Below are 11130 nucleotides of genomic sequence, written 5' to 3'. Positions count from 1 at the left end.
ATTGGTTTGTAATTCATAATTTATTGCAATATGTTTAAGACCCACGATCAAGACTTTTAGCTAATTTGGATTTATAAATTGCTAATTGATTGATGACCGTTCGGCGTTCACTGTGGGGAAAAATGAAAGTCATCTGCTAGCCTCGAGCGCAGCTTAAACGAGATAGTGCACTGTTACTCGGGTTTCAAAAGTTTTGCGCAATTTTCTCGTTGATAGTCTCTGTGTTGTTACTTGATAGTTCTTTCTCGTCAAATCCTCCCCCCATTGAGATCCGTTCTTCACAAAATTCGAATTTGATAATCTTAAGTTAACATTCCTCAAAATCAGAAATGCCCACTACCAAAACACTTGGTTGCTTACCATTTTTCGCCAAAGGCATTGTTGTCAAAGGATTCGGTAGAGGTTCAAAAGAATTGGGAATTCCAACCGGTATACTTAAGATCATAAGTACATAGATTTATTCTTAATTTAGGTTTCTTCAATTTTTGTTTATGCAGCAAACTACATGAGTGAAGTAGTTGATACTCTACCAAGTGATATGGAAACTGGGATATATTACGGCTATGCAAAAGTTGATGGTGGTCCAGTTTACAAGATGGTAATGAGCATTGGCTGGAATCCTTATTACAAGAATGTAAAAAAATCAATGGTACATCCCATATTATTTTATGTTTGTAGAAAATTTATGTCATTTTCATTCATTTCTAGGAAACCCACATATTACATAATTTTGAAAGTGATTTTTATGGCAGTTTGCTCAAGACATGCATAATAAATTACATTAGACCAGAACAATCATATGAGTCTTTAGGTAGACTAAGATATTAAAAAATTATCTGTTTATTGTAAATTAATTATTTGGTTTTATTTCAGATGCCTTAATAGATGCCATTAAATCTGATATAGCTTATGCTGATACCCAGTTAGATCTGCCTGAATATAGTGACCTTCAGAAACATTCCTTCTTCAGTGTAGAAAAACCTCAAGATATTAGCAGTGGCAATCTAACATTTCCTGGAAGTAGTTTATAATTTGGATTTCTGTAGTTGATCTTACCAATATTTAGGGTTATAAATGGATTAAATTAATATTTATTTTAAGGGTTGTTTGTAGTTATAAGTATCAATGTTTATAGTTTTGGTAGGCAAATCATTGACAGTTATAATATGATCAATAATGTGACAAATTACCTTGAAATCAACCAAAAATGTTTGTTACTTATTTTTATATTGATCTACATGACAAACTGAGTAGCCATCAACTAGCAACAGATTTTTTCAAACAGAACACAGGAAGAGGTAGAGTTGATATAATTTCTCTATCGTCTTCAAAAATAGGCTCGTAAGGAGGTTCCAAATAACCATCAACCTTAGGTAATCTGAGTTCCGGAAAAGTTGACCAATGACGGATCATACATCGAACTGGGGTAGTTTCTAAGTTATTGATCTGTAAAAGAAATGGATATCATTACTATTGTTTCGTGAAATATACAAGAGCATTTGTTTTACCGTCACTGTAACAAGAAAGTATTTCTTTTCTAACTCTAAATTAGGTCCAGATATGGGCTTATCACCCATCTTAATTGCGTTGTCAGGCACCCAAATTCCAGTTCGACGAAAAGCTGCTCTTATGTGCCATTTTTCTATTGTCCAAGGATTTTCTTGATTAACAAGCACAACTAAAATCTTACTTGCCAAGTCGCGTCGAGTCTACACGTTGTAAAATGACATATTGTAGCGATTAAAGTAACACAACAATGATGTGAATATACCAATTCTGCAAAACGAGAGCTGTGAAGTGTAGTCTGGACTTTATTATCTGAATTTTCAAGATCTTTTTTCAGTTTTTCCAAATTTTCTGGTGAAGCATAAACTGCAAGACCAGATGCTAAGAGTTTAAAGCGGCCAAAATTAGGCCGTACAGTTACGATTTCATTTTTTAGACCAACACCTAAATAAATCATTCAATTATTAATTATTGTTGAAGAGTAGCAAACAGAACCCAATTATACCCTCAACAAAGGAAGTCAGGATGAGCTTGAGATCTGGTTCTTTTTTTAGATTAGCATTTTCAACTTCATCATATACAAAATTTTTTGTCACTAAAGGTTTTGGGGGTCTATTTTGTTTATCCAGTAACGGTGGATAGCGTCTTTTCAGTACAAATGTGGTCTGATTGGAACAAAACAAAACAAAAATTACTTGATATTGAGAAAAGAATTTTAATCCCACTTCTACTTCTTTCTGTTGTTGAGATAGAAATAAAGAGATAGAAATTTCCTCAAAAGGTATCTAAACCTTCTCCGATTGTATAGTAAACAAAGAAATGTGTTGTTGATTAGTTACCCTTATTTGTTCAACTTTTATAGACAGAGAAGGCTGAAAAGATTTTGCGCCACCAAGTAGCTGGAAACCAAGGCGTATCATGTTTAATTTAATAAGTATTTAATACACACACACACAAAACATGTGATACTCGAATAGAAAAAGGATTTCAATTTGACTTGTGAGTTTGCCCTCGCTTCAGCAATCACCCGTCCCGTCACAAAAAACCGTCTGCTAAATTCTGAATGTTTGCCAAGTAATTTTGATTGAAAAAAACCATGAATAAAAAAAATCGTAAATGAAACAGAAAAAAATTTTGAATTATTAGAAATACATTTTTGAAAACAAATTTTTCATTCTATATATATTCACTCGAGTATAACTTTTTACTGTAAAAACTGGCAACTTACGACTGTCAATTCTGCCTTGTAATGTTGAGTTTTTTCCGCTGCCGGCCTGAGCGTTGAAATTGGTCCTGTAAACGAGAGTACGAGACCAAAGACATTAAAAGAAGGCAATAGTAAGCTAAGGTTTTCATAAAACAATATTTGAAAATCCGTTGCTCGAAATCATCTTCTAAATATGCCACCTGTTGAAACTATGGAAGTGGACAGCCCCGTTACGGAGGTTGAAGTGGAAATTACGAAGAAAGACGTTAAGGATGTTGATACAGCAACCACAGAAGGTATGGATTGCAAACTTGTCTGGAGAACAGATTAAAATCTTTTTAAGTTCTTCTGCCTTTAAATTCCGAGATTTTAAAATATACGAAAAACTTAAAAATTACAATTGTATTGTCATCTGTTAAATGAGACTAATTGAATTTAAATAATGTGTTATAAGATTTTCCGGTTTCCAATATTTATGTGTAAAGATAACATGCTGGTGAAAAATACTTAAAGTCTTTTTAAACTTTATTACAGATATCCGTGAACAACTGAGGCAAGTAGAAAAGTCGGTTATAACAAAGGAGCCTCGATTTGTTTTCCGAGTACTGAGGTCGTTGCCTAACACTCGTCGTCGACTGAATCCCGCTGTATTACGTCGCATCATTCTTCACAGTTATAGCTATTCGATAAAGGAAAGAGACAACTTGCTTAATCTAGTAGGAGGGGATGACTCTCTTGATATTGCATCTCCAATCCAAAGAACAAGAGCTCCCAAACAGGGGACGTCTTCTCCTTTACCTGAAGTAAATATATCTCGGTCAAAATTCGTTTTTAACCTTTGCTGACTGAAGTTTATGTAGGTTGACGTATACATCCATATGTTAGTTCTTCTTCATTGTATCGATAATAAGCGCATTCAAGAAGGAGTTCTCTGCTCAGACCAATTAATGCAGAAAATAACAGCTCAAAATCGGCGTACTTTGGATTTATTGGCTGCTCGTTGCTACTTCTATCATTCTAGGACGTACGAGCTTGCTGGAAAGCTGGATTCAATCAGGAAGTAAAAATGAACTAGCCAAACAAACCTTTCAAAATATCTTAAATTATTATTATTATCGTTCTAGCTTTCTACATAGCCGGCTACGTACATGTACTCTCCGAAAAGATTTTGAGGGACAGGCAGTGCTGATCAATTGTTTGCTGCGCAACTATCTTTTCTACAGTCTGTATGATCAAGTAAGTTTTCATTATTGTCTTTTTTTTTTCATTAGATTACCTAATAAGTCGTTTTCCAGGCCGACAAGTTGGTCTCAAAATCTGTCTTCCCAGAATCTGGAAGTAACAACGAGTGGTCACGTTATCTTTACTATCTTGGAAGAATCAAGGCTATTCAATTGGAATATTCGCAGGTGAGAACACAAAATTATTATTATTATTTTAATCGCCTAGTTGTAACATTGTTTTGTTGAGTTTAGGCCCACACTCATCTTTTGCAAGCCATTCGGAAAGCGCCTCAGCATACAGCAGTTGGTTTCAAACAAACGGTTCAAAAGCTTTTGGTAACAGTCGAGTTGTTGATGGGAGACATTCCTGAACGGCATATTTTCCGTCAGTCAACAATGAGACACGCCTTGGCTCCATATTTTCAAATGACGCAAGCCGTTAGGTTGGGAGACATACACAGATTCAATCAAGTGTTAGAGAACTACGGCAAAACTTTCCAGGCAGGGTCTTTCAAGCGAATGTTCCCCCTCCAAATTATATAATTAACTGTTTTATTTATTTAGGCTGATCATACCTATACTCTTATAATCCGTCTACGCCACAATGTTATCAAGACTGCGATTAGAGCCATCTCTTTGTCGTATTCGCGCATTTCTCTAGCTGACATAGCCCACAAGCTTTTGTTGGACTCGGCCGAAGATGCTGAATTCATTGTTGCCAAGGCCATTCGTGACGGAGTTATCGAAGCTTGGTTAGACCACGAAGGAAAATTTATGCAGAGTAAGGAGAGTATTGACGTCTACAGCACCAAGGAGCCTCAGCTGGCTTTCCACCAGCGAATCACCTTCTGCCTTCAGATTCATAATCAAAGCGTCAAAGCTATGCGCTTCCCTCCCAAGGCATACAACAAAGATTTGGAATCAGCAGAGGTAACCCCAAACTAATTTCGTTCGATTAATTGCAGGAAAAAATGAGTTGATTATAAGAAGCAATATTGTGAATACAACGGCGTTACTCAATATCGAATTCCTTGGCGTGAAACCAAATGCAACTGTGTAATTTAAAATCTAAAACTGTAGATCTATCAGACATGAATTATCTGCGTTTTATGTATTGGGCTATGGTAAAAAACAGATTAAATTTTTCTTATAGGAACGTCGCGAACGGGAACAACAAGATTTGGAATATGCGAAGGAAATGGCTGAAGAAGATGACGATGGTTTTCCGTGAGTTGTAGGTACTGAAATCAGCGCGTAAATGTGAGCCTCTATGTAATCGTTCAAGTTGCGATCCACTTTAATAAATCATCGAGGGAACTCAGGAAAGTTTTTTTTCTTCGTTATTGGTCATTAATCCCTGGGAGAAAATACTGCAAACTGTAACTGTCGCTCAGAAAATTCAAATGCATCAATTTTGATTGCAGCACATCTATAAGATCGAATAGAAATGAGTGTCGGTTTGTGTTTAGTAAAAGATGTAATCATATTGTTTTATACCACAAACGACTTTTTGTGGATTAAGCTGTTCATGAGCTAGAAAATTTGATAGACGTTTCAATTCGATGGTGACACTAGCTTCATCTTCCTCTATTAAAACGTTACCAATAATGAAAACTATGTGAAAATGCTACAATCTTAAAGTCTTACTTTGCTTTTCGACGTGTAGATTATCGAAGTGTGAAGTTACGGAAACGGCTTCAGTTTCAACAGTTAGAGTAAGTAATCCTTCGGATGTGACGTGAAGAGTGGCCATATTGGCAAGGTTTTTCATGCGTTCAATAATGCTTTTCATTAAACGGAGCTGTGGCATATGAACTGAAATCTATAGATTAATGGGTTTTACTTTAAAGATTTATAAAGATATAATAAAAATATATAAAAATAATTACATCTGGATCCACAACTTCTGGCTCAACATAGTCATTCCAAAGCCTTCTAGGTACCAAATTCACAGGGATGTCGTGAACAACTAATCGTGAATGATTAGAACCTGATGGCTGTAAGTAAACATGAGAAATTGTAATTCATATAAAGAGAATTACAAGTCAGTCAAGGAGCATCACCAAGTCAATCTCAAAAGTTAGACACGGTGAAGAAAGCTTCTTTGTGAGTTTGATTTTTACTGATTTTGCAGTTCCTGATACTTTCAAGGCACTCAATGTTCTTGCAACATTTTCTATTAATTAAAATAAGCAAATGTTGAATCTAATAGTTTTAACATTGTTTGTACACTTCACCTGCAACAAATTCAAGGTATATTTCGTTATCAACGGTACTTAAACCTTCCATTCCAAATTCTGAAAAAAAGTGACCCTCATCAAGAGTACACCAAATAAGTGGAGAGGTTGAAATTGTCTGGGATTCACGGACAATGAAATACAAGTCGGTGGTAGTGATCCTTAGAATGCATGATTTCCCAAGTTTCGTCATGCAACCTAAAATTCCTGTAGTTTAAATTTGTGAAGATCATTGATGACTTCCGACTTATGAAATTTTAATCCTAGAACAGCAATGAATAATAGAATTTGGAATTGCTTACCTATGAATTGCTTAATGCAGTTAGGATCAATCATTTTCCCACGAAACTTCATTGTGAAAGTTGAAATGAGATCTTGAAACAGACGAAAAAACAATAATGAAAGAGCAAATTTTGAACAGACGAAATTCCCGGCTTGATTTGAGAATTAAGAATGCCAAATTAAGTTTAAAGCATTCTATATTTTTGTTATTTTTCACTAACTTAATACCATTAAAAATATATTTCTAAAGAAATATTCATAAATTTAATCTATAATTTAAAAAAATTCTTTCCTTTTTATTTCAATTATTGCATAGGGAAAATTTGGCAACACTGTATTGCCTTGGCTTGATTTTTTTGCATTCCCCATTCGTTGTTTGTTTTCCTCGGCAAGAATTTTGCAGTTGTGAAGTTTTATTGGATTAATATAAAAATCAAGAATCAAGATGACGCTTTCCAGTGATCTGGAAGTTGATTGTTGTGAAGAAGAATTGAGTGAAACTCAAGTTAGCTTCTTTACAAATGCTATGATGGAATATGAAAAAGCCATGTCAGAAGCCAACCAGATAAAAAAAGGTAAACTATACATAAAAACTAAACCGGCAAGTTAGTTCAGTTTTATTTTTGTCAGAAGGTTCATCAGTTACAAAAACTGGAAATGTTTGGTTGGTAAAGTCTACATATCAGGTTAAAGTTCGGAATCCTGTTGCACCACCACCTCAGTTACCAACACCAGCGGTTCAACAGACCATGCATAGTCCTCGAAGTGGACCTACTTCATTTTTAATTAGACCCCCGATAATTTCTTCTGTTCCTTCTGTTTCCACACTACCAACAAAAATTTTCAGGCCTCTGAATCAGTCTATAGCTTTGTTACCTGCTGCAGATGAAACTCCGATTCCAGCTGTTGATGAAACTCCATTTCCAGCATCACAATTACTTTCACAATTTACTGCTACTACCACAAAGAAACAGAAAGCTGCACCATGCATACAACCTGGCCAAGTTGCTCAAACTGTTCAAGCTATTCCTCAAACTATTCAAGTGGCTCAGGCTGCCCAAACTGCAAAAGTAATCCAGCTTTCTCATACTGTAAAACTTCCCCAGACTGTTCAAACACCAAAAGTCACACAAGCTGTTCAAGTTGCCCAAGCTACTCAAGTTGCTCAAGTTACTCCATCAATCTCAGGTGGAAATAACAAAAGAGCTAGTAGCAATCAACCTGTTCCCACACAAAAGCCAAATAAGCCATCAGAAACATCACAAGCTCCTGCAGTTACTATCCCAACAAGTCAGCTAATGACGATCTTGGCGGTTCCTTCAAATGCCACTCCAGCGAAAAATACTGCGAGTGTGCCACCACCTGAAGACACAAAAATGCTGTCTAAAACGATACCTTCTCTTTGTGTCGTTGTTCGTCCGGCAAATTCAGTTCCCGACATCGTAAATGCCAAGAAGCGAGAGGCACTAGGTTGGTTGAGTATTTTATTTATTTATTTTTTTGTGCCTGTAAAAAAATTATTTCATTCAGTTTCTCTTGCTTTTTAGATTCGTTCGTAAAGAGCCGTTTAGTTCTCGATCCTCGTCGATTTGCGGAATGGTTAATGCAGGTTGGGCTTTTACGAAGTCAGCAATTTGGCACTTGTCGAACACATTTTAACGCGACATCAACCCCGGTTCCATTACAACTGCGAATGTACGCAGAAGAGAATAAATTTCCATTCAGGTAAAAATTAAAATAAGACGCGAACAGGTTATTGAATTGTGAATTAAATCCATTGAACATTTAGTGGGGGCTATGTTTGGATGACAAAATGTTGCGATCGCAACTTTGTTTCGATATTTCGTGAGTCATTATTCGAGGATTCTACCCAGTCCCCAACAGTTTTGCTAAAGCTCATTTATCACTGGGCTTGCCAAACAACCGTTTCGAACGTAGTTCAGTGGGTGAAAATTGATCATGTCTTTCTTCGCTTGTTCTATGGCATGTTACGGAGTGTTTGCACGGTACGCGTTGCTAGTTTTTTGTATTTTGTAGATTTTCATTTTTATATTTTTATACGAATGTAGGTAGAAGTGCATTCTAGCACTCCATTGTTCGGCTGCAAAAATGGTCGCGTTGAGGTTGGAGTGATTTCATTAGGTACAACATCGACGGATGGCAAGCGACGTGACGTTAAGGTGGAAGTCCTCGGCGTCTATGATCAAGAAACAAAGAAATTCCGACTGCGGGCCTGTGAACCAATCGCTGGGGATACGCGTAGTCGAGCTCGATTTACCAAAATTCTAGAACCCCTTCCAAAGTAAATGAAAATATTGCATCTCCAATTGCTGTAATCTAATTTTTACCATTCCACGTTTTTGTTTAGGTGGGTGAATCAGAAAGCCATTATCATGACAGATTTCACTGTTGAGCGTGCGGCACTCGAAGAACTAGGATTTCGCCATGTAGTACAGAAAAATTTAAATACGGTTTCTGTTGATGACCGCCTAAACAATCGTACCATTATGGAGTACCTCCGCAAAACGGTGCCCAAGGTGTTCCAGAATACCCTATCACTTCTTTCAACTGCTACGATCCAGCAGTTCTTGGATGAACTAGTGTGGCGTGAAATCAACGGGCAATCATCATCTGATGCTTTCCATAATATTATTCGCGATATCAGCGCTCAAGCTCGTGCAGAAACCGGAATGCCATTAGTCAAGTGAGACATTCTATCTTAATTTTCGTATATTGTTATTTCTTTGATCAAAAAGAGGGAAACCATGCAATTTTCTGCCTCATATAACTTTTCCTAAAAGCACTATTTTGTGTTGGCCAGGCGTCTACCTATCGTGTCAGTCGATCCATTCAAAGACTGGAGCATTACCCAAAACAAACCAAATCAAACCTCTCCAAATGAAGCCACGAGCACGGTAGCTCTTAAGCGCCCAATGGTCTCAACTATTAAAGAGAGTGCCTCAACGAGTGGTGCAAGTAATGCAAAGGAAATGCGCACTGTATCGTACTACGCCACTATGTTGGATTTAAGTAAAGGAGTAGCCATTCCGGATCCGGAGGATTCAGAAATGACAAGACCTCATCTCCAATGTCAGGTAGTGCTCTTTAATGGTCTTCACGTTTTAATTTATCCCTTAAAATTCACGTTTACTTCGTTTAGCATTCGGAATGCAAAACAGTGACGCATACTAACTTGGAAATGATGGCACACTTGAGGCAACATTTGGTGAAAGACGCAGTGACTGATGGAGATGATTGGACGGAGCATTGTAGTTATTGCTTGGATACTTTAGCTACTGCAAGTCAGAAAAAAGCGCACGAAGAAAATCATCACTTGTTTCTTTCGACATTTAAGGTAAGCATAAGATTATTATTGGTATGATTTCAAATGTTAATCAATGATCTCCCTGGTCTATAGTCTCAAATGTCGAGGGAAGATACTGCTTCCGTTAAAGATCTGGTGTGTTTAATTTGCCACGAAAAGTTCGCACAATTTCGCCAGTTGGAGCAGCATTTGGAGAAGACGCATGTGTACTGTGAGATGCCCTATCGCTGCCGTGTCTGTCATTTCCAGACTTCAGCCCACTCGCAACTGATCAACCACTTCTATGAAAATCACAAGAATAGTTTACATTTGTTGTGCCCTTTGTGCCTCGACACGTTCGATACAAAAGGAGACAATGAAGCAAAAGCATTTGATACAGGGCATATGCAGTACTTGCAGCATCTGAAAAACCATCTACCGTTGACAAACGGCCATCCTTGCAAGCGTTGTGTTCTGACTTTCCAAGAGTACGATCAGTTACTCTATCACGTTCGTACTGACCACCTCTCGGCCATAACAAACATACACGTGCGGCCTTTTAGTTACACGATCATCAAACCAGTTGGTACCGTAGGCGGCAAGAATCAAGTGGTGGTCTATTCAAACTCATCAAATACTGGATCACCTAACCTTGCCTCATCAAGTTCTCCTAATTCGGTTGCTGGTACCGGAATGAAAGCAAGTCTTAAAACGTACTCTAAAGAAGTTCAGGAGATACCGAATACAAGTGTGGCCCGTCGACTTCCGAACGTAACTCTGACAGAGGAGATGCTTCTTGCTGCCAACCTATGCATTGAATGCAAAGAGCCTTTAAAGAAGAAAAACCATTTCACCGGGTACATGTGCTGTACTTTGTGTCGCTTTTCAACTTGCTGTGGCATCGCTATGAAACTTCACCAGAATCACGTCCATAAAGGCCAAGTTGGTCCAATCCTTGGTATGTATCTGATTTTTCAAGGTTTACTTCCTCTACTATGTTTAACCAACCAATTTGTGTGCGCAGGTTCTGTTTATGCTTTAAGTGAGACGGTGAAGTGCAAATGTGGATTCTCTAGCAGCAGCGGTCTTGATTTGGAACGTCATATGGTTCAGTGCGGTGAGAAGTCAGTTACTGTTGCGTCGTAATTCAACCATTATTCATCGGGGATTAATTTACAAGGGCTTATAATCAAGATATTGCATACGAAATTTCTGGTATCTCAACTAGAATTTGTACTGAATATTTCCTTTTGGCCATGTTCTATTTGTATCCCATTATCAAGAAATACATTTCCTAATTTGTGTTATACATCCATTTGTATTCAGTACATAGGTATAATTAATGTCCATGGATATGATAATCACTAATTT

General features: G+C 37.2%; 5 protein-coding genes across 6 annotated transcripts; 3 read left to right on the top strand and 2 right to left on the bottom strand.

Annotated features, from left to right (window-relative positions):
- Positions 1 to 121: 121 nt before the first annotated feature.
- Positions 122 to 1513, top strand: LOC124342126 (riboflavin kinase-like). The gene is made up of 4 exons (XM_046795098.1): positions 122 to 429; positions 498 to 649; positions 709 to 811; positions 874 to 1513. The coding sequence occupies exons 1-4, from the start codon at positions 330 to 332 to the stop codon at positions 1029 to 1031; spliced, it is 513 nt and encodes a 170-aa protein (XP_046651054.1). The 5' UTR covers positions 122 to 329; the 3' UTR covers positions 1032 to 1513.
- On the bottom strand, positions 1209 to 2562 carry LOC124341984 (39S ribosomal protein L9, mitochondrial-like). The gene is made up of 5 exons (XM_046794942.1): positions 2346 to 2562; positions 2012 to 2171; positions 1772 to 1950; positions 1509 to 1709; positions 1209 to 1446 (listed from the first exon to the last, which is right to left on the bottom strand). The coding sequence occupies exons 1-5, from the start codon at positions 2424 to 2426 to the stop codon at positions 1258 to 1260; spliced, it is 810 nt and encodes a 269-aa protein (XP_046650898.1). The 5' UTR covers positions 2427 to 2562; the 3' UTR covers positions 1209 to 1257.
- Positions 2563 to 2758: 196 nt separating this feature from the next.
- On the top strand, positions 2759 to 5262 carry LOC124341345 (probable 26S proteasome non-ATPase regulatory subunit 3). The gene is made up of 8 exons (XM_046794420.1): positions 2759 to 3009; positions 3248 to 3516; positions 3574 to 3773; positions 3838 to 3949; positions 4009 to 4122; positions 4189 to 4437; positions 4501 to 4866; positions 5090 to 5262. Exons 1-8 carry the CDS (start codon positions 2907 to 2909, stop codon positions 5165 to 5167), a joined length of 1491 nt encoding a protein of 496 aa, XP_046650376.1. The 5' UTR covers positions 2759 to 2906; the 3' UTR covers positions 5168 to 5262.
- On the bottom strand, positions 4631 to 6621 carry LOC124341933 (checkpoint protein HUS1-like). Its single transcript, XM_046794898.1, has 7 exons — positions 6476 to 6621; positions 6174 to 6380; positions 6000 to 6112; positions 5826 to 5933; positions 5584 to 5758; positions 5434 to 5523; positions 4631 to 5365 (listed from the first exon to the last, which is right to left on the bottom strand). Exons 1-7 carry the CDS (start codon positions 6525 to 6527, stop codon positions 5277 to 5279), a joined length of 834 nt encoding a protein of 277 aa, XP_046650854.1. The 5' UTR covers positions 6528 to 6621; the 3' UTR covers positions 4631 to 5276.
- Positions 6622 to 6805: 184 nt separating this feature from the next.
- Positions 6806 to 11068, top strand: LOC124340801. 2 transcript variants are annotated; one of them, XM_046793492.1, is made up of 10 exons: positions 6806 to 7030; positions 7089 to 7925; positions 8003 to 8180; positions 8245 to 8461; positions 8525 to 8757; positions 8824 to 9159; positions 9277 to 9550; positions 9616 to 9810; positions 9874 to 10717; positions 10784 to 11068. In XM_046793492.1, exons 1-10 carry the CDS (start codon positions 6901 to 6903, stop codon positions 10903 to 10905), a joined length of 3366 nt encoding a protein of 1121 aa, XP_046649448.1. In that variant the 5' UTR covers positions 6806 to 6900; the 3' UTR covers positions 10906 to 11068. The 2 variants fall into 2 exon arrangements, with proteins under 2 accessions (XP_046649448.1, XP_046649440.1); XM_046793484.1 differs by having other exon boundaries at positions 7086 to 7925.
- The last annotated feature ends 62 nt before the right edge of the window (positions 11069 to 11130 follow it).

Source organism: Daphnia pulicaria, chromosome 1 (genome assembly GCF_021234035.1).
Source record: "Daphnia pulicaria isolate SC F1-1A chromosome 1, SC_F0-13Bv2, whole genome shotgun sequence".
NCBI classification, from domain to species: domain Eukaryota; kingdom Metazoa; phylum Arthropoda; class Branchiopoda; order Diplostraca; family Daphniidae; genus Daphnia; species Daphnia pulicaria.
Note: the sequence above shows the minus strand (reverse complement) of the source record. Positions and strands in the feature narration are given on the sequence as shown.